General features: G+C 44.5%; 1 protein-coding gene across 9 annotated transcripts in view; it reads left to right on the plus strand.

Moving 5' to 3' along the window:
* The window catches only part of LOC136439406 (sal-like protein 3), a 29,293-nt gene extending 6,762 nt beyond the window's left edge, over nt 1-22,531 (plus strand). For 2 of the 9 annotated variants that reach the window (XM_066434834.1, XM_066434840.1), the window contains exons 2-6: nt 10,780-13,811; nt 15,007-15,060; nt 15,809-16,091; nt 16,800-16,904; nt 18,985-22,531. In XM_066434834.1, coding sequence (XP_066290931.1) covers nt 10,780-13,811; nt 15,007-15,060; nt 15,809-16,091; nt 16,800-16,904; nt 18,985-19,487 — 3,977 coding nt within the window. In that variant the 3' untranslated portion in view covers nt 19,488-22,531. Of the gene's footprint in view, nt 1-2,847; nt 2,947-5,673; nt 5,768-10,779; nt 13,812-15,006; nt 15,061-15,808; nt 16,092-16,799; nt 16,905-18,984 lie in introns of those variants that run through there. The other 7 variants (XM_066434838.1, XM_066434839.1, XM_066434836.1 and 4 more) reach the window with 7 other exon arrangements.
* Nucleotides 22,532-22,997: the final 466 nt, after the last annotated feature.

Genomic DNA, 22,997 nt, shown 5'->3' on the forward strand with positions numbered 1-22,997 from the left:
TTCCTCTGTTTAACATTGGTTGCCCTGGCAGCAAATATGGTAACAGATTTGTACTTGTTGACCCCAAAATAATTAACATGCAAATTACTGTCAATTTCCATCAATAGGTTGCTTTGTAATGGCACCATGGAGGAAAAGGCATTTCCTGTTGCAGAAATAGCATTTGCTATATTTATATCTTGTATATTTGGAAGAAATTTTGACCCAGCAATTAAAAAATGATGAAGGTTTTAGAAAAAAGCTGAGAGGTGCACTTACTGTGACTTAAGTTAAAGGTGTAGGTGTGTATGCATCATTGCATGGCATGTTTGAACCTGTTCTTACTAGATGTGCTCAAGTTTGACTTTTATTTCGATCCACTTTTGGCAAGCCTTCAGCAAACTTCCAGTGGTCAGTGTCCAAGTTTCGGCTAGAAAAAATTGAATTTCAACTCAGACAGTTCATTTGTGGTAAGAAGGTCTATGAACATGTAAGTGTCGGAACTGACAAAAGTCTGTCAAAAGGAGGAATTGTTCCATCTTGTAAGGTCCTGCGGAGAAGAACAAAAGGACTGGTATAGCCTCTAATTGCTTCCTTGTTAGCAAGTGCTTGTTTCTTTCTATTATCACCCAGTCTTTTTGATTGATAAAGCCAATTTAGGTCCTTCAAGTGTATGTCCTGGTAGCTGGTCTTTTTAATAGGTGTTGTCCTGTGTAACGGTTCTTCACAAGCAAACATCAGTTCTGAATTACAATTCTGTGCTTGTAAAAGTAAGTATCGCAAGTCAGTCTTTTGTTATATGTTTGATGCAACCTTATGTCCTATGTAGACAACTCTAGTCTTACCAAGATTTCTGTAGAGAAATAGTGGGGGAAAAAGACAAGATAGAAGTGAGATATCCTTGCTGGTATGTGCACAATGATCTACACCAATACAAATGTCTTTTTGCTCTGCAGTCTCTTTTCAAATGTTAGGTTGGTATATTTTTGGGGGGGAACAAACAAGTTGACAAAATGATGGAGAAATTTTGACCATTGGGATTGTGGCTAGAAATATTGTCTATGAATTTGTCTTGATGGTACAGTTTTGGTATCTTGACTTTGTTTGGTGGGGAAAATGTTGAGAAACTGTTACCACTTTAGTTTGCCACAGTTGGCCTGGCAGTCTACCAGATATGCTTTTCTGACTGTCATGTGTGTATTGGCAAGTTGATGGTTGTGTCTTTCCTAAACCACTACAAAAATAGGACAGTGTTGTTTATATGCTAACGTCCGCCCGTCCGTGTGGATGTATGCAGTTGCGGAATGGAAGCAGGGCTTTAAATACAATCTGCACATGCAGGTTAGTGTAGGTAAGATTGGACTGTGCTGGTATTTCTTGTGTCAACCTGCACAAAAATTGCTCCCGTTCCGGTAATGGTATATGTGGATTTTTGTGCTACTTATCCTTGCCACTTATGAAATGTTAGAATAAAGAATTGAAATGGATTCTAAATAGTATCCTTTATAGTTTAGAGGGAAAGAAAGTCACTTATGGAGGTGTATAATTTCTCTAGGTCATTTTTGCATGTTACCTGCACCAGTGTAGGTGTGCAGAAAAAGAGTGTTTCAAGCCATGGGAACTCCCAAGTAGACATCCAAGGTGAGATGGAGGAAAACTGTTGGTGGGAGGCCCCATCATTTGGTGACCTCTCCGGCTTCCCTGTCACTGCCACAGACTGGGTCACCGTCTGGAATTGCTATCATGAACTCTTGGGAACAACATTGAACCAGTTGTAGGGAAAGTTCCACAAGGCGTTCTCCCTTTACTGATTGTTTCCTGGTGAATCTGAGATGGAAACTATTGTTTGGAAGTCAGCACGAGATTTCTTAGATTTCATTCTGGAGAAAATTTCCAGGGCTCTCTTCGGACATTTAGGATAAGGTGGAAATCATTCTTGGGAAAGTGAAATTCTGTTGTAAAGAAGCAGATTTTGTTTGAAAATGGACAAAGTGGTGTTAAGATTGCAAAAGTTGGTGCAGCAACATAATTCCATTCCTAACCTAATTAAGGGAGAGCCCTAAAAACATCACATTTCTGTCATGGACTGTAGTGTTAGCTGTGGTTAAAATTGTGCTCAAAAATGGATGCAGCAGTTGAATATACCAAATCCCAAGTGAAGCAGGCTTGATATTTATTTTCAGACCTGTGGTTTGGTTCTTATCCCTTTGCTAGAGAGACAGGCAGACGTTTTGGTTTTTAGGTGGGAGAAAGTGCGGAAATGTATCAAGTAATTTGCTCCATATCATCTGGACACACTTAAACTAATAGCTGGGTCCGAATTGTGTAGCCCTCATCTGGTATCTATCTTACATTTTAGCAAAGAAAGACAGGTACAGCCCAATTTTTGCACTCTTTCACGGTTTCAGTACAGGTAGAGTCATCTGATTTTGATTGTGTGATCGATGAAGAATGCTGTTGGCAGACAGACTTTCAAAGCTTCAAAAAGTCATTGTTGTCGGGACTACATGAAGTCCATCTCCCTCACTGTAGCATGACTGCATTTTCACAATGTCAAATTTTTGTACAAGAAATAGTGGAAGAATCTTGCCAAGAAAGTTGAAGTGCAAATGTCTTGTGTGTATCATTATGTCAGGTATCACTGTCTAGCTAGAAGTGGGGAAATAAAGACAGCTGCATAGAAAAAAGCTCAGGAAGCATAGGATATAATTTTATGGGAAATGGGTTATTATTTTCTGCAATTACTACTCAACTGGAAACAAAAGGAAGTTGGATCATAACTGGCGAGCTGGTTGTGTGTCCCAGTGCCAGACGCAGGTCAGGGGTCAGGGTCTAGCTCTTGAGTTCTGTTGGTTTATTTCAGTTCATGTTTGAAGTGACTGATTACCAGTCGCGGTACGTGGGGCATGCTTGGGGACGAGGTTGATTTCCGGGCTGGGGGAACGGACTGCGAGTTGTTGATCTGCGGTGGGTGAATGTTTCCCCTATGCATTCTAAAACAGGTGACAGGTTGTTCCTATGCAACACCTAACGTCATTTTAGTGTAGATGAAAGGTCCTTTTGTGTGGCATTTATGTATATAAGGTGAGGCTGGCGGTATTTACACTAATCTGCCCTGTGATGTGGAGTAACACGGGAGCCAGTTTCCACTTTTGAGAACTTTTTATTCAAGTGCACATTAGTAATGATAATTGTTACCTGGCAGCATCTGCCCACGTAGGTTAAGAAATTTCACCTGTGCATGACAGGTGTGTTGTAGGCATCTTGAAAGAAATAAAGCTGTAAGAGACACAAAACAGAGAAATGTTACGATAATCGAGGATAAGGAAACTTCAACCTTGTTGCAAAATGGCTTGGCAAGAGTCTGAAGAATCTGGAGCATTTGTCACGAATACACACTCGTTTGTCATGAGTTTTGAATAACAATGTGTTGTTACTTTTCCTGTGTGTTTCTTAGACCCCGTTCATACTTAATCGCGTAAATCGCGAAATCGCGTAAATCGCGATAATGTGGCTTAGTATTAACGCTCCAAATCGCATTTGAAATCGCCCGAAGTCGCTTTCCGCGAAACCACCTCCGAAGGTGGTTTACTCGCGATTTGCCTGCATTCCGACTTAGTATGAACGCTCGAAATCGCCTTGATGCGCGTTGGGCGCTTTACTTTGCATATTGACCCGGTCATGGGTCAAGGGGTCATCTGCAAATTCAGTCTTTCCGCTCATTATACGATGTTCATCTACCTCCTAGCTTGTTGGAATATTACGCCGAATGCGGCGGAAATATGTCAGAATCGGGCGGCGATTTTGGCGTATGGATTGACGAAAACGCATGTACTGATGGCCATCTTCGGGGATGTGGGGATTCAGAAGAAACTCAAGGGATCCCACCGAAACCAGAGCGTGTACGCTGAAATGGCGACTGCCTGAGTTGGCCAAATACGCGAAAACATGGAAGTAATGCCGCACTATTAAAGGTAAAAAAAAATCAAGATAAAGTACAAGAAGGTCATTGAACACAACAGTAAGAGTGGTGACAATCGAATAACGCGCCCGCCGTTTATCAAGCTGTTGGACGCGATTTTACAACTCGCGGTCGTTCGACCCCTGGTGTGAAGGAATGCGACTCAGGGCGATTTCGCGATTTCGCGATTTGCGCGATTTAGTATGAACGGGGTCTTACCAGAGAAGGCAAATTTGTTTGAATCTGTGAAAATTATCTTCAATAAGTTGCTTTCAGTGCTCAAGTTGACTGAAAATAATGCCTTTTAGCTTTAGCCATAAGAAGGGGAAAAAAAGAACCAGAAAAAGAACAGTTCAACTTGTCAGCGTGTAAACTTACTGCCAAATGTAAAGATCACTATGACCTTTAAAGTTGGCACAAAAATGAGAAAGAATCTCGAATTTTGGCTTTATATGCTGTGTATCTCAAGAATTTGGTATTTGGTTTTCAACACCTTCTTTATTCCTACCATATCTGTGGGGCTTTTTCTAAATTGATCAACCTGGACAGACTAGTTTTCAAAACCTGCAGCTTAACCCCTTCCAGGATGTGTATCTGCCTGAAGTGACAACAAAATAAAGCTGTTAGAGTGTGTATGTATTTGTTCAAACTGTTGGACAGGAGGTAAGCTGTTGCTAGCTGAGTGCGCTCTGGTGTTTTTAAAGGAACACCTTTTTTAGACGTGATTACGAACCCTGCACTCAATGAAATTTGAATGAGGGTTCACAAAGTACAGAGGTTTGTTGTGTTAGGAGATGTGAGTGGGTGGGTGGGCCCAAATATTTGTCCATCTTTTTTGTTTGAAATTCATTAGATAACCCTGTCCAAAGTAAAGCACTTAATTTGCTAGAACATTTGATTTTTTAAACTTTATATCCTGTAGCTGATATTTTGAGTAAGTGTTTTCGAAACTTGAATGGCTTCACTGTAGTGGTAACAATGCCAAGCCAATGTTGTTTGGCTTTCCTATGAAGTCACTGCTCTGTTTTTAGGTATTCAAACATACTTTTCACCTGGGGCAGACATTTTTACTTTTTTTTTAGTAGGTACGTGTTGTGGTGACGTTGTTCCCTCCTAGCCCAAACAAAATCTGTAGGGTAAAACATAAGAGGCTTGATTGGACGTTACCTCATGATGCCATTTTGTACTGCATTGTTCGTTGATTTTTTTAAATTCACTTTTACTAGTTTTAGGTTTGCCTTTGGCAAGCTACTCTTCCAGTTCCAGTGTTCAGAAAATACTTACAATACAGCATCAGCACAAAATGAACACACAATAAAACATTAGGATGTAGAGTCTACTGTGTATACATGATATATAGCAGCTCAAACCTTAGGAATTCTTCAAGCCTATAGCTGGGTTTTAGGTCTGTATTTTTTGTTTGGTTAAAGAGAAGGTCATAGGCTGCTGCGTCAGTGAAAGTTCTGTTCCATTGTACACATCTGAAGTACACCACAAAGAGAGCTTTGATTAGACGACCAGCAGAAATTTTCACATGCTTATAAGTGGCAGGTGTCCGTTAAACTATGCATACCTGCACAGGCAGAGAACCTGGAGAACCAGTTTTGAGAGGTAAAGTTATGAATGAAGAACTTGAGACTTGCCTAGTGGAGCATAGCCAGCAGTCTCTACAGAAAACAAAACTTGCCCCCACAGGGGTATCAGGATTCATACCTACTGAAATCCAATAGGTATGATACCTTGATGATTTTCAGGGGAAGGTGGGAGAGGAAGGATATTAGTGCAGGGGCATGGAGAGAATTCAAAAAGGAGGGTTTAATTGTATAGGTGAGTGGTCTATTGTGGTTTAGGGATGTACATGGGTTGGACAAATATGTCAAGGGTTGGCTTGTTCCAGGTAGAAAGTGTCTGGGCCTGAGAGATTAGCACATTTTGAAACGAAAGATTGGCACTTTTTGGACGTACATTTGTCCCAGATCAGCTTTATCATCGGCTTGGTTTATGTAAGTGGTCTTGTAAGAAGAATTACGACAAGAAAATTTGTGTCTGCTGAAGTTTTGAGTATCCTTACCGCCTGGAGGAAGGGATATCATAGGAAGGGTCGGGGTCACAGGGAGGTTGACATACCCAAGACTCAATGTGGTGTTGTGAATGTATGTGAATGCAACATGGATTTTTATTTTGTCACGCAAGTACTGTATGTATGACCGTGTCCAAGGTATCATTGACAATTAGGGTATCAAGGCTTGTCAGTAGAAAGATACTAACAATGCCTAAAATCTGCTTGCTCTAAAAGCTGTGAGCAGTGAAGGGTTTGTTATTAACTTATTGCTGAACATGTCTGAGAAAGAAGTTGCCTTGAATACTCCTGACATGTGCTGATTATCAGGTACTGAACTGGCCTCTCCCTGGAAATTTACAGAAAGGTGATGCTGTTGGTCTGGGGAGGCCAAAAATTTTGAGGAATAGAAGCAAAATTACAAAATTTTAAGATAGACAAGGTGTTGCTGAGATTGAAACAAGCTAGTGCAGTACCTGTAACCATTATTCCATTGCTTTGGGAGAACCTTGTAGAAAATGAAAGTCACATCACAAACAAGTTTTAGTAGAAAAGAGTAGAGTTGCTTTGATGATTCTTCTGGTTGTGTGCCTAACCATCCCATTTAAAAAAAAAATTCACATTGGGATTTAACTGGCCATTATGAACTTATAGAAGATTGAGAAATATACCAGAGGAAGAGCTGGAATTGAATGTTGAAGTTTGTTCTAGATAATTCTGTCCATGACTGTAAAAGGTCACATCAAAGAGGCATCTGTTTTTAATTCTAGGTAATTCTCAGAGTGTCATGAATGAACAAAGGCAGTATTAGGACAACTGGAGCAAAAGAGCAACTGTTCTTTTACTTGTTTTACTAAATATTGTGATACATTTTGTGTCAACACAGACTACAATTTTTAGTAAGACTGGAGCTTGGAAGTGCCAGGAACAGAATGATATACTTAAGTTGCCAGAAATTGTACAGGCAATTTGAAAAAAAATGTAATTGCAAACGGTAAATACCCAAAGCATTGGCTCTAGAATACGAGTTTGTTATCAAGGCTGTGATTTTATTTTTATATACCTAACTTGAAATGTTTGGACCCCGTAAAATTGCATGTTGTCTTGAGTTAAATCTGCATTTCTAGACAAGTTTTAATTAAATTGCAGGTTGCAGTTTGTTATTTTGATCCATGTACTATTACATTTGCGAGCACACCTTACATCTACTACTGTAAGTTGGGTTTTGCTCTGCGGTGGGTTGAATTGTTAGGTAGATTTGCCAGGAGAGGTGCAGTACATGCTGTGGCCAGCAGATGGGGCTGGTTTCTGTAATTGAACAGGGGACCGGGGACAATATTATAATGAGCAAGTAATATATCCATGGTAACCATTGTGTTGCTATGTATTGGTGTAATTTGGAGAGAAACATCAGTCTGATATATAGCTCATTACAACATGTATACAGTAGATAACAATGAATTCTCACCTCTGATCAAATTATGAATAGATATCTATTAGATGTATATTTTTTACATTAAATGAAGACTAGCATAGCTACATAGCAGATACTGCTGATTATATATAGTGATGAAAGCAATAAAATGACAAAATCTCACATATTTTATCAATACTACCTGTTCAAAGTCTAGGTTTCTTCCAATGAATTTTGCATGTATGAGGTGTTAAAACCATTTGGTGGTGTCCTTGATGCAGAGGTTATCTATTTTGTTGTTCTCTGTTAAAATCCTCTCATTTTAGAGACAAACACAATGTCTCAAATTTTGGTTCTAAGGTAAATGGGACAACATGGCCGTCTGCTCCATGGCTGCTTGGCTGGTATTGGTGGAACCCAGGCATCCCACAATTCTCTTGTTCAGCCCACATAACATGAGCCCTTTACCATAGCAGTACCAGTGCCTGTTTTACTTCATGGGGTAGTTTTTGGTGCTGCGCTGGGAGTTGTTTCACATTGGGCAGAAGTTGATAACAGTTGGCAAGCGAGTGTTGTAATTGTCAGTGTTGATTGCCCGGCTCAGGATTTGGTTTGGAATTCTGGAGTGTTGTGTGATGACGCCCATCATTAGAAGTTAACCGAGAAAGTCCTGAATGTTTCATGTGCACGCTTTTCGAGGAGTTTTTATGCCTGGCTCGTCCTTGCGACCAATCTCTCCCCAAAATGAATTCCATATTCATCACGCCACATAATCAATGTCTATTAGATAAAACCTGGGCCCTGGAAACCGTGGCAGTGGGGTGGTCCGGACGTCAGTGGCATACTCCCGTGCGGTTTTACGACCGTGCCGCCAGCCCTTCGGGTCTTATGTTTCATTAAAACAAGTTGCTCTGGAATGCATGATGCGAAAATCTCAGGACACATACTTGGACTGAAGAATGTCTCTTGTTTGCCTGTAAGTGGCAGAATAAATCTGTTGCAGCCCTTTCGGAGAAGGGTCTGATTTGAGTGGACTGTCGGGACGCCTCGGCTGGCTGCAATTTGCGTGGCCCCTTGATTTTTATGAAATTTGGCCCAATTTATACAGAGTTTTTTCAGATATCTAAAAATCCGCCGACATCTGAGCCTTAGATATCTGGACGCATTTATACACACCGACAGGAAGTACCGCAGGACTCACGCAGCGCGCTGATTTCACTCGTGACCCTATTTAACCTTTTGCGCGCGTTTCAAAATGGCGGGAGAACCGCCTGTGTTTTTCGTCATGATAAATATGGTATTCTTTCTTTATCTGACTCGCGTGTGGCTAAACTTGAGGCAGCAAGCAAGGGTTGAGTGTAAGAGGCGTTTGAGGTACCGGGGAAGACGACAGCGACCGGTCAGAATCAACGCTGCGTTCCTACTCGCTGCCCTTGTCGTGTCGGAGGGGGGAGGGTCGATCCACCGAACGATCTGGCATCACGAAAGCCGAAGTCCGTCGTCCGTTTGGGAACAAATGGTCCTTGATGCTAAGAAGTTTTCCCGCTTTATCGCCCGCCAAGTATGCAAACTAGCGTGAACCCCGACCTCCAGATGTCTACTAGGCGACACATTCTGTTTAGACGTCCGGCTGGAGCGGTCAGGGACTCCCGCTGAGTTGTCGGGCGAATGCTTCAGAGTGGTCGGCTGAAATTTTCCCGACATCTAAAAAAACCCTCATTAAGACCATAAACTTCCTGTTTAGACACAGAAAAAAGCTGTCGCCTGGCAGATATCTGCAGTCCAGATATCTAGACAAGCTGTGTGTAAATTGGCCCTTTGTTGTCTGAGGTGGTGAGGAAGATTTGTCAGGATTCGCCGTATTGATTGCAATAATGGCAATAATGGCGCGCTCTTGAAAGCGGGGGCTATTACGGCTAAATATTGCATATTAGTCGGTTACAAATGCAACAGATTCATCTCGAGCTGGGGTCTTGTGAGATGGATCGTTAAGATGAGTAGTTAACGGGCAAATGAAAGGTGCTTCAGCAGAATGTGAATTCATTACTTAGCTGTAACATCAAGAGATTGTCCTCTGTAGAAGACTTTTTCTGTACGACATACAAAATTACGGAATTCCCCTTCCTAGTTGTATTTCCCCCAAGTTTGGGCCGAAAATCGATAGCCTTTCATACCCATTTCTCTTCTAAGAAAGGGCTTAACTCATGTGACAGCTCAGAATGTTTTAAAGCAATTACCAAGAGATGCTTTAAGGGAAGGAAATCGATCGACGAACGTTTCGGGGACACAGCTGCATTTGCAAGGGTATTTGGGAGTGGAGCATATCTATGTGGAAAACAGATAGTTCAGAGGCTTTTCGAAGTGTACTTACTGGATATGCTCTACATGGAAGTCACGCAGCGCGCGGATGGAGTACACAAATCGATTGCCGTTGCATATTCATCCATTAACAAACAGCTTTTAACATGCCTTGATAGTGCAGCAATAATTCAAAGTTTCTGACTCCGCGCGGAGAAAATCAATCTGGGTCTTATCTGCGAGAAATTGCATCTGCGAACTTGGAGATGAAGTTGCGATGAAAATGGCCTGATTGGCAAGGAAACAAGGGGGCACATATTTCAACGGGCTTTAAACGAACGATCGATTCTCATTCCTCCACGGGCGAAATGAGGAATAGAGCGAGCTCATCTTCGTATAGTGTATTATTTATGGCTTGCCTAAAACAGACGCAAGGAATTTCACAGACCCGCGGACAGTGAACATAAAATTCAAATGCAAACGACGTGCTTACTTCTAATCGATACTGCTCCTTAAATAGTTCCAGCCTTGCCTCCCCATTTTCACTAATCATTTTCGAAATATGACGGACCGCGGTTGTCCGAATGATTCATTCCTGTCTTGCGTTTACTCTATCGATCGGAAAAAATTGCACACGCAGGCAGAATCACGCTGTCAATTTTCAGCCGCTGTCTGATTGGGTCCCCAACAGAGTAGCAGAATAGAATACTAAATCACTAAAGAACCAATCGCACTCATATATGAAGTTATTATGTCAGCGCCACTGCCATTTTGGGAACATTTGCAAGATGTTCTTGCCCTGAATGATCATCCGGGTGTCTGCTCCCCTTTCCCAATCAATTTGCGCAGTTCGGGGCGTGGGTCTTTCTTAGGTTGAAGTTGTTGAGTGCGAGGTGTGAACATGCAGCGCCTTGTTCAAGTTCAACCAGCCTGTTGGGGGATCCTTCCCATGTACCGCATTTTCCAGCCAGGTACTTAGTCTTAGATACCGCCATGTTTGCAATGTTCTCCCTGTCTACTGGAGAGAGTAGAATCTGACCATGTCTTCTCTTGTTTGTGTTTTTGCAGGAAATACAAGCGTCACACTGGAGGGCGAGGTCGGGAACGAGGCACTACGAGACGCCCACGTCTGTGGCAAATGTCGCGCCGAGTTTCTCATCTTGGCCGACTTCTTGCATCACAAGAAAGCCTGCACCAATAAACGAATCGTCCTGATTTTCGACGATGATGAAGTAGTATGCGAGGAGAATGAGGAAGCTTTCGAAAAGATGCAAGTCAGCCAACCCGACGTGGAAGATGACAATGGCAGCCGGAGTAGCTGCAGCCCAAGACCGACCGCCACCAGTCCCACCAACGATGGCAGTAAGGCACAAGACATGAGCAGTATCAGATCATCTTCTCAAAACACACCATTCCTACCTCAAGAAGGAGACTCAGCTCGCCTTAGTCGCGACATCCCTCTCACGAACGTGGCTCTCGAAAGCCTGGATATGACAAAGGTGGCAGTGGCCCAGTTAGGCTACGATCCACCTGCAGGGGACCTCGGGTCCATCCAGGAACAGCTGGGAGTTCTCCAGCAGCAGCAGCTGCATCAGCTACAACTGATCCAGCAGATTCAACAACACCTTGCCCTCTACATTCCAAACCTACCCCTTCCCCCCCTCCCGCCATTGCCAAATCCCCTCACCTCCCACGCGCTGACCTCGGCGCTGACGACATTGTCAAATACGTTGTCGTCCTCGGTTTGCTTCCCTCGACCATTCCCGATGCCGCTGACTCCGGTTTCAGCGCCCCCACCGCTGCCAGCACTGACATCAGCCCCTCCAACGTCCGGACACCCACCCCTGCCACCCCTGAGCACTCCACTTGGTCACTCATCCCCTCAGCCATCACCACTCTCCAGTAGCAGCAATGCTCCCCCAACCACTAGCTCGCCCCCAATCACTACCAGTGAGAGTATTCTGCCCCACCCCCCAGGGCTGGCACCACACCCTCTAGGTCTGCTCCAGCAGCACACCAATGGCCTGCAGCACTCTCTGCTGCCGCCACACCCACCCAACTCTTCTGCACCATTCATGCCGCTGGACTTCATGCTACGTCATCGCAAAGGCAAGCCGCCAAATGTCGGAGTCTTCGACACTAAGCCCGGGTCAGAAGATCCCTTCTTCAAGCACAAGTGTCGCTTCTGTGGCAAAGTGTTTGGCAGTGATAGCGCATTACAGATCCACCTCCGCTCACACACGGGAGAGCGTCCCTTCAAGTGCAACGTGTGCGGCAACCGCTTCTCCACTAAGGGCAACCTGAAGGTCCACTTCCAACGGCACAAGGCGAAGTACCCTCACATAAGGATGCACCCCACCATTGTACCTGAATACCTGGACAAGTTTGATAAACCAGGAGCACCGTGCATCCATACCCCGCCCGGGTTCGTTCCACCGGTCTCCTCATCACCCGTTTCCCACCCCATGCCCCCTCCCCTCTTCTCTCAGCCGGAGGAGGGGACAACGCCAACCCCACCCAGCTTCCCCATGCCGCCCCTGTCCCTCCCCATGCCCCCTATGCCGCGTACCCCAGAAGGACCTCACACACCCCTTCCACCCAGCTCTGAAGGTATGCCGGGCCCAGCGGCTCCCGGACTGGTCCCAGCCAATCCCGGACTGGTCCCAGCCAATCCCCATGTCAAGAAAGAGGAAGACCCCAAGACTCCGGTGTCGACAACTGCCACCGATGAGGGCAGTAAGGATGGCACAGCTGACAGCATGAGGAGCGAGAAGTCTCCAGCACCCTCCACTCCCAGCTCCATGCCATCTCCATCCCCGGAGGCATCGGCTACCCCACCGACAATGGCGTTCACGCCGCTGAGCTCACCACCAGAGCTGCCCACCAGTATTAGCCTGGCCTTGGACCTGTACCACAGGCCTGAAGTGGACCTGAACAACTTCATGGAGACGGTGAGAACCCCGGAGACGTCCAAGCTGCAGCAGCTGGTGGAGAACATTGAGCAGAAGCTGACGGACCCCAACCAGTGCCACCTGTGTCACCGCATCCTGTCCTGCAAGAGCGCTCTGCAGATGCACTACCGCACCCACACCGGGGAGCGGCCCTACAAGTGCCGGATCTGCAGCCGCGCCTTCACCACCAAGGGGAACCTCAAGACCCACCTGGGGGTGCACCGTGCCAAGCCGCCACTGCGCATCCTCCACAAGTGTCCCGTCTGCCACAAGGAGTTCACCAACTCGCTTGTACTGCAGCAGCACATCCGCATGCACACCGAGCCCACCGACGCCAACAGCTTCCTGCCCGGCGGCAGGGCTGACGTCATACCACCTACCTCATTGGCAGCCCCTCGGCCTCCAATCGGGAATGGAGGGGAGCCGAGTGACGAAGGCTCCTCCCTCAAGGAGCCGGATAGAAACGGAGCCATGACGTCCGCCTTCCGGACAGCCATGCAGGAAGACGATGTTGAGCCCCCGATGATGGTTGAGCCCCCGATGATGGTCGGGCCCCCGCCGATGGTCCCAGCTACCTTCTCAGCCACCCTGTCTGCCCTGGAGAATCATGTCAAGGGCTTAGACTCTAACATCACGCAGCCCCTGCCCTCCAACATCAAGAGCGCAGAGTTCATCTCCAGCATGATGAACAGCAGAGGGAGCATCCCCATGGCGGAGGAGAGCAAGTCCTCCTTTGCCAGCTCTCCTGGGTCCGCAGCCGAGCTTGAGGGCATGAACAGAGAGGAGGAGAAAGCTCACACTCCTAACGGGGTGTATCCGGAGGACAGACCGGAGGAGAAACAGGATGCTGCCGACGACAACTCGTCGTACGACATGTCCGTGGACAGCACGGGGGCGTTGGACCTCACTCCACGATCCTCTTCAGCCGAACCGGGACCGACGACGACAACACCGACGACAAACAGCCACCCGGTCTCCCCGGTCAATGGGTTTCTCGGGTCCACTTCTCCCAGCAGCCTCCACAACATGGAGATGGGCAACTGGTACCTCAGCACGACCTGTGACATCTGCGGCAAGACGTTCGCCTGCAGGAGCGCCCTGGAGATCCACATGAGGAGCCACACCAAGGAGAGGCCCTTCAAGTGCGAGGTAGGGACAGTCTGTCTGCCTGGTAGCAAAAGTTTGTAGTCGCCTGTAGATATTACAGAAGTCGATTTGTATGTAACTTAATGCACTCCTAAGAAATGGATTGGTCACCATGCTCCCCGTGATATCATTAAGATGGTTTTTAGAATTATTCGACATCCTTAGATGTTGCAGAAGTTAAGCTAACTCCATTCCAAAGAAACTGATCCATCACCCATTTTTAAAAAGACGTGCTAAGTCCGTACCCTGCTCTTCTCCACAGAAGTTCTGAGGGACCTCTGACACGAGAAACTTATGATTAAGTAAGATAGCGCGGAAGAGAAAACGTGTGACATAGTGGCTGTCAGATCAAACCATGTTTTGTCACCGCTGTAGAAATTGAAAAGATTTTCCCAACGACAAGGGAGTAAGTGCACCATTAATCTTGCCGTAAGAGAGGAGATAATATCCAACAACGGCCACGCAGAGCTGTCACGGAAGTTTAACGTCCCCACGTTATTATCGCTGAGGAATGGCGTAGCTTTTCGAGTGAAACCTATCAAAGAAAACATGTTGACCTGGTAGATTTTCATGATCTCCGTTCGCGTTGTGGACTACATTGTCCTTGAAGGGTGTCTGTTTTCCCCGAGAAAACATTTAGAGGGAACGTAACGGTAACATGTAGCGGTAAATTCTCAATCCACGGCAGTCCGGTGGTGTTGGCCAAAGATTTTACTGTAGATAGCAGAGATGAGCAATGTTAGCGCAGCCCTGCTGATTCAAATTCAATAGCCCCCAAGATCTTCTGCTGAGCCTGACAGATCTAAATTAGGCCAGCCAATTCCCAGCAAGTTGATTAAGAGTGGCCATTTGTGGTTATTTCTGATTGCAATTGCTGGTAAACTTAAGGGTAAGACCGAAGATTGGGAGTGTTCCAGACCGGCTGTTATGGGAAGGGGATTATATCGTTCAGCATTAAAGACCAGCGAAACAGTTCAGCTACTCTGAATTACTACTCAAGAAAAACCGTTCTGTATTCTTGATGACTTGTCTCCCGAAATGTCGTAGGTTATTACTAAGTCTGTTTGGCAGTTTGGGAAATGTCGTAGTCAATTGTAGGACCGTGTTTTTCCATCATTTTTGCTTGATCAATTTCTAGTTTCTCATTGCTGGCCATGCCGGACACTTGATTCATTGTCGTTATGTCTTCCACATTCAGATCAAGATAGACGGCCATCTTAAAGCAGAGAACCATCTCGCTGACTTGCAGACGGTAAATTGATAATTCCTGAAAATTGAGTTTGGACTTTTTCAGTCTCAAGCTTCTATCTTTAAGGGCATCCTTCTGAGAAAAATAGTCTGTGTTTGTCGTCAGAAGAGAATGCCCATAGACTGTGCAGAAGCAGATCTTGGTGTGAAGTTTGTGATGAGAAACTAGTGATTTGAAGTTTTGTCCAAATATGGCCAACACTCGTGGATTCAAATCTGTGTGTATGTGTGACGACATGACATTCCAACAGTCTTGCTCAAATATTTGCCACAGAGTTTAGTCTCTCCTACGTTACAAAGTCTCAAAATCAGTAGACGTAGACTCACAACAAACACAAGTCTTTGATTCCATGCTTAATCCAACACAAATCAGATCTCTCCTTGTCCTTTTGTGTTGGCATGACGTGAAGTAGGCCAACGTTTGCGAGTGAGTTTTATTCTGGGGTTTGGTTAACTCTTCGGCGTGGTTTCCGTCCTTTTCTAGATCCAGCCTGTTCCTGTGATCGCTTCCCTGCCGAATTGTCTGGCACCCGTTGATAGAGATAGCATATAGGCCAAATGTAAATGGGGATAGGTGCCAGTCTACTAGGCCAGGAAAGCAATCAGAGGAGCAGGAGCTGGAGTAGGATGGAAACCAGGCTGTACAGTCATTATGTCACCAAAAGGGGTGGGACTGGGGCTGTAGTAAGGGGAGGGTGGTGAGAGTCAAAGCGGGACTAATTCTACCCCCCACCCCACCCCGACTGTGCCAGGTGTGCGAGCGTGGCTTCTCCACCAGAGGCAACCTGAAACAGCACATGCTGACTCACAAGATCCGCGACCTGCCTTCGCAGATGCTCGAGCCACCCAGGAACAGCCAGCACGACAACTCCCCACCGCCGAGCGCCGAGCCGACCAACCACAAGCGGAGCCTGAGTGCCAGCGACAGCACCCATCCCGCGGCCAAGCGCACGCCCATCAAGCACCAGTGCTACGCCTGCCAGAAGATCTTCTCTTCCCACAGTGCTTTGCAGATACATATTCGCACCCACACAGGTGAGGAGACCTTCCTTTCTCATCCTTCTTCATCTTAACTTGCACACCTTTTTCAAGTCATGTCTTCTTGTGGATATACAGGCTTGCTTGAAAACGTATATTCCAATGTTATCTAACTGAAAGTGTCAGCTGAACAATTGTTAAACATGTGCTGACTTGCATCCCTCAGCTTATTTTTGAATTTCAAAGAAATCTGGGCTTAAAATGTATACCTATGTATGCAGGTAAAATTGGAGCTGTGCCGGTATTTCTGCTGTTAACCAACACTTGTTCATGTACTGGGTATTTGTTTATTCCCGAACTTGCTTCGCATAGTTGCATTCTACATGTACTTCTAGATCCTGATGTACAACAAAAGATTCTGTCAGCGACACCTTAAAATTTTGTTATTGATACAGAAAGAAAATGAATTACGCAGGTAAAATTTAAGTAGTTGAAATAATTTTGAATTTGAAAATCGTAACAGAAGCAGATGATAGCAAACTGACAGCTAATTAAGTAATTTATCTGTTTTTTTGCCACCAAAGGTTATGGATGACGATATCTTGACGTCAATTTGTTTTTACTGACAGATGCTAGCAGCACTTGCCTTGGGCACATACCTGTTGTTAACGCATCAAAACAAAGGTCGTTCATATATGTCAAAATTAATTGTGACCAAACCTTTATGGTGGCCTTTCAGAAACCAAAATGTCATTCTTTTCAAAGAGTTCATGGCCATGCCTTCCATCATGGCTGTCTCCAGCTCAAAATCTGTCGCTGGACCAGGCTCTGTGTCAAGCACCAAGGGCGGGGAAAATCAAGGGTGTCTAGGTTAGTAGGTGCATGCTCCTCCAGGAAAGTTTGGACTTCTTAAGGCTCTGAAATGCCCATTGTTGAAGACCTGATGAAAATGTCATGAAGATTTCATTTTTGTCCGTCTGGAATGTGTTTTTTTTCTTCAATTCTGAGTAGCAAAATTGGTGAGAGCCCTGCATTCCATGACTGGGATGGTCTGTCTATTGTGCTCTAAGTACAAAGCAACTGAGGCAGTTGATATACTGATGCATAAATGTAAAAATATTTTAAGTGGCAGCAGTCTAATGGTGCATAACAAAGAAGTGTAAGGGTGGGGCTTACCGGCTGACTTTATTTTAACAGTGACCAGGTCTTGTCTGTCCTTTGACTTGTAATGGGCACTTTGTTGTGGGGCTCTTTTGTGTATTACTTATCAGGTGTCCTGATATGATAGATATAATTAGTATAGCCTTGTAGTTTTGTCAGGCAGAACTAAAATGTCCCCTCAGGCATCATGTGACTGAATAATCCAAGGTTGTTGATATGAAAATTGGGTGCTACATTTTGGGACAGTGCCAATGATCCAGGTTCCAAGTTTTAGTTTCAATCATCAACTGCAGATGCAGCAATTAACTCTTAAACCCCAAAGAAACCACCTTGACTGTAAATTCACTGCTCAGAAATGTCCAGCTGGACAGATGATGAAATGATAAGAGTTAGAGAATATTTGAAGTGCTGTCTGTGTACTGAAGCGTAAGTAAACAGTGCAAGATGAGGCATATTCCGTTTCAGACAACAATCGCACCCCTGTACTCTAATATTGTTAGGGACCTGTGTTTTGGAATACCTCATGGGTGAAAGACCATACTATATTTAGTCAAAGAGACAAAAAGACAGTGAGCTTGTCTGTTAGATCATGTAAAAGCTTTAGTAAGATTTACTTTCTGTCCAAGTTTAAGCTGCTTGGAGAGTTTTAAGAACTGTCATGTGAAAAAGAGCAGACCTGACAAGACAACAAAAGGACTGAGAGCCTTTCTCTGCTCTCCAGCTGAGACGTGAGTCATCGTTTCCGACTCATTAAAACGGCGGGTCACATGGTTCACATGATTTTGTCATAAAACACCATTAAGTCAAAACAGATCAATTTTTTTCCATCCTGATTTCAAGCGCCTAAACACGTCCGACAGGTTTCAAGCTTGGGAACATTCAAATAGTTGCAAAATCTTGTCCACAAACTTACATGCACAGGATATAAGTGCTTTGACTGTTTGATACTTAGCTGTTAAGTAAAAGATTTGCTTAAAACAAGCAAACAAAAGATCATTTTCTACATGATAAGCTCTTGACAAGTGAATATTGGAATATCTTCAAATGATCATTTTAAATTTCTGCTAGTGTTTAACCAAATTTTCAGTGCCATTTTGCCTCCTTGTCTTTGACAAGAATTTGTTCTTTCTTTAATTACGTTTAGGGACAATGCACTACATGAGAGTCTAATGTGTAATCTACAACCTTCGTGGCCAATTTGGCTGAGTTAATTCCATTAACACTTCAACAAATGCCCATCTTTCGTTTGAAGAAGAAATCAAGACAATTCAGTTAACATTGGAGAAACATTCTGGGCCGTAGCACTTCTGCTAAGTGTTCTACCTGTTAGTAAAACATGGTGGAAAACCATTGATTTACTCGTGCACTTGGGGCGCCCGGAGTTTGGAATTTTATGTGCGGCTTGCTACCAGGTGGCATTGTGGATCTTGTCTGCTGATCAATTACAAGCGATTGCTGTGGCTTGTGGGAGAATTAAAACAGTAGTGATGGTCTAGCAGTGGGGAGAAGCCACAAAACAAAGCTTGATTGCTAACTCCTTATGATGTCATCAATTGGTACACTAGGGTTTCCCCAGACTAAAAACTATGAAAATATGGCATCTAATTTCGGAATTTTTCCTCATAAAAACTTGTCAAAAATTTCTTTGTTTTTGACTGAGTTTCACAATCCCCAGTGTTTACAGCAACACCTTTCTCTAAATTTGCCCCGTACACACAGTAGATGGTTGTCAATGCCTTTTCTACCTGGCAGAGCTAGTTTCTTAACATTGTGTTTGGTGTTTTTCCAGGCGACAAGCCGTATCAGTGCCACGTGTGCAAGAAGGCCTTCACCACCAAGGGCAACCTGAAGGTGCACATGGGCACCCACATGTGGAACTCTGCCGGCCGGCGCGGGCGACGTCTCTCCGTCGAGATGCCCTTCAGCCTGGTGTCGAAGGCCAACGAGCTGTTCGGCCACGCCCCGCTGGGTCCCGAGCACTTCTTCCCGTTTCCCGGCGCGCTGAGCAACGGCATCGCCTCCATGCCGAAGGCCAACGAGATCCCGGTTATCCAGAGTCACAGCAGCATGCTGAACTCCTTCCCTAAATTCAGCGCCGCCGACCATGGCCTGTATAACAACAACGATGCCGACGGCGTCAAGAAGAGCCCCGTCGAGATGAACGGGAACGACAGACACAACAACTGGATGTGGAAGACCACGTGTAACGTCTGTAACGAGGTCTGCTCGTCAGCGACAGCGCTCGAATTGCATCTAAAAACCCACACCGATATGAACAATGTTAAAGCGTGACCTGTAGGTATATAGAACTGATGATGCATTTATATAACAAAGAAAGAACAAAAATCATTTTGTGTAAAGGGGATGGAAGAACCAAAGTAGGCAGTAGAACGGACTGTAGAGGGACCAGCTATATGAGACGATAAAAAGAGAAATATATTTCTTGTTATATGGCGCGAGTGTCCAGGAGGGAGCACGAGAGATTATGGAGTGTTCCTCAAACAAAAAGGGACAAAAGATGGCAAGGATATGGAACCAGAGCAAGGCTCCTTATCACGTTTTCTTATTATTTTATTTCAAACGGCAACGTGTGTTGCAGAGACCATGCTATGATAAGAATATGTAGTTTCTTATTTTCACGTATCAACAGAGCCCACCTGGGTGGTAAAATTGCAGTCAATATTTTACGAGAGGACGGAGTTATACTTGAGCAAGTCGACGTAACAACAATACTTTATTTTGTTGTAGGTAAGAAGGCAAGGATAACCTGCTAAGAGATTGTTTTTAGATTGAAATGTTACAATAAGTTAAACCAGGCGCCTGCATATAATTATGGCAATATTTGAGATGATAAGAATGATTGACCAATGGTTTAACCTGTAACCATTTCAGAATGTTAGTCTAGAGTAGAGTGTAGAAAATTTTGTTTGACTAGATAAATATTGTTGTAATATTGATGCCCTAAAAAGACGAGTGGCTCTTTTGGCCACAGTAACATGACTGATGAAACACTGCATATGGGGTTTGCAGTACTAATAATTCCTGACCTCTAAGGCTAGGTGAATGTGTCCCCAAAGCCTACTTCAGCTTCAGCCCATGTAGACAGGCCTCCCCAGCTTTCATAATTAACCTCCTGAGTAGGTGCATATGCTGGTGAGCCCAGTAATTCCCCATTAAGCTAGTCACCCCTGCCCCGTGTACTTGTATCATAGGTAGTGCTACGCTCGAGCGTATACCCCACCACAGCTTTCGCAGACGGGGGGACAGTTAATTTAGCAAAAACTCCCTTTGATTGGGATATTGGCAAAATGTTCGCAATCACATCGAAGGCTGCAGGCCCGGGCCCCGTGATTGCTGAAATTACCGGAGTTATAGTATGTGATGATACTGTTGCTGCGCCGTGATGTGCCAGAAACCATTATTGATGGGATCAATTTATAGATTGGTCAATACCTCCCCCTAATGTGCTGCCATCTTGGTCGGCAATTAATACAACCGTCTGCCAAATGAAATCACTGACTCGAAGCTTCTCACATCGTTTCATTCATAAACCATCAACTCCGATTATGTCTGTTATCCTTTTGCTCGGATATTTCTGGGTCAGAGTGCTTTTGTTAGAGGAGAAAGTCTCTGACTGGTTCAGAAAACTTTTTTGAACCGTTGACTTCTCACAACCGTCCTGTGGTATAACCAGCCGTATTGTATGTTGATAGTTGCCACATTTGTTGTGAAAGCTGAGGCTTTCGAGTTGTCGTGATCTATGTCTTCCCTGGAACAGAGCAGTACAGTAAGTGAGATACCTCATAGCAGCTGGTCTGTTGCTTGTATGTCTGACCGTCCTGGCCGTGAGGGCGGGGAGAAATCGAAAAAAATCCGCTGCCATGTTTTTTTTATTCTCATCTTCATCCCGTTTCCATCGTATCCATTAAGTGCGGAATCCGTTATCTGGAAGTCCCCTTGTCCGTCATAATGAAAATGTGTTCCCCTCATACCCGTGATAAGTATTTAATGAACTTGTCGACACACCTGCTGCTCAACAATTACTTGCAGGTGATGAGAGAAATGCCAGAGAGTGGGCGCCGGCTCTCAGATAATTTGCTCTCTGATTGTGAATCCCCCTTCCCTATTTCCTGTAATATGAGACCACTTCGTGCGTACCAGATAGATACAGTCCTCGAGACTTTTCACTTAAGAAGCAGTTGTGTTGTTAGAGACCCTGGACCTAGGAAGCCACGGCTCTGTCCAGATGGTCAGTCATTGTGTTGCAGTACACAGTCATGTAACTGTCCGACCGTCATTTGTACATTTCTATGAACCATGCGTGTTAGTATGTATCATTAATAATTTATCGTCGTGTACTTGTTGTTACGAAAACTTCTTGTATTTCTAGTGGAGACATTTTATGAACTTTTTTGTAGCTTGTTGTATTTTTTATCTTTAATATTTTCTGACAAAAGTCCAAGGTGTTTTGCAGAGCAGGTGTGCCAAAGGAAGAGTTTGGTGATCTAATGTGATGCACACATTCATAACTGTCAAGTACTTGTGTGGTTTGGTGACTGATTTGGAAGCTTGCTCTTGCAAAGCAACATGGAAAGTTTTTGGTTATACTTATAAGATTTTGTATTTATGTTTTTTTCGTCGTTAAGCGTGGTAGTTGTAGACACTGCCTTGGATAAAGTCGCTCGCGCTGGCCGTCGGATTGACACATCCCGGAGACGCCATGGTTCGCATTAACCAATTAAGCCGCACGGTATGATTTATACAACACTTGAGTACAGAGCTCTTGATAGAACTTTCCTTCTGATTAAGAGTATCGATTGGACGATCGATGCGATGGAAAGGAATCGGCCTTCCAGCGAGCGGTCGCCTGCGGATGTGCTCATCTGACGGTCCATATCTATTTTTAACTTTTCAGGGTGAGGCGGGATTAAAAAGCCAGCAACATCTAAATGGGATGGCTTTATAGTCATGAATGTGGATGTTAAGTGGGCTGGCAATTACCAATGCAATCATTTTCTTCCATACAGCAGTGTGCTTCCTTGTCCATAGTTGTAGTGGAGTAGCGTATTGTATAAATATACAGTGAAGTGTGTAAAACCCTGTGTATACCAGACATTTTGTAGTCACCTCATATTAAGACAAATGTAACCCTGGCATTTCCAGTCATCAATGGGAAAGAGCTATTTTTGTATTTGGCTGTCACTTGGATATGCCTGTGTTTGATATTTGCCATTTGTACCTTTAGACCATTCCATGAGATCATACTTGTAAGGTGCTGTAGACTAAGCAGATATTTTGTCATACGGAACAGAATAAACCCATGTACCTTTTGTGAAGTCTGCATTGTTTTTTGCCTTGTGGGTGCTGGAGTGGATTTGAATAATTGATGAGGAGAGAGTGTGATGGTTCTATTATACCGTCTGGGTCGCACAGAGGCAATCAAAGGTAGCAGTACATCACCTCCCATGGAGAGAAAATTGGGTGGGAGTGACATCTGGCATCTGTTTGTCTGCACGGGTTATGTCTGCCTCCTGGCGGAAATGTACGGAGATGCACGTCTTGAGCGCATGACATCTTTGATCTTTTATTATAAATGTTGATAATGGTGGATGATTTATCGGTAATATCTAAAGGTTAATATCGTCACCACAATTCAACCGTCTTTATTAGGGGATGAATTGCATTTGGGAAATTAAAAAGGGAAAGGGTGAGATGCGTATGGCTTGGATCTTTCATTGACATACTAGCAATGTTCAGCTTACCCTTGAAAAAGGTAACTCGCCCACGAAGTTCACCAAGCCG

Source organism: Branchiostoma lanceolatum, chromosome 7, assembly GCF_035083965.1.
Source record: "Branchiostoma lanceolatum isolate klBraLanc5 chromosome 7, klBraLanc5.hap2, whole genome shotgun sequence".
NCBI lineage: Eukaryota > Metazoa > Chordata > Leptocardii > Amphioxiformes > Branchiostomatidae > Branchiostoma > Branchiostoma lanceolatum.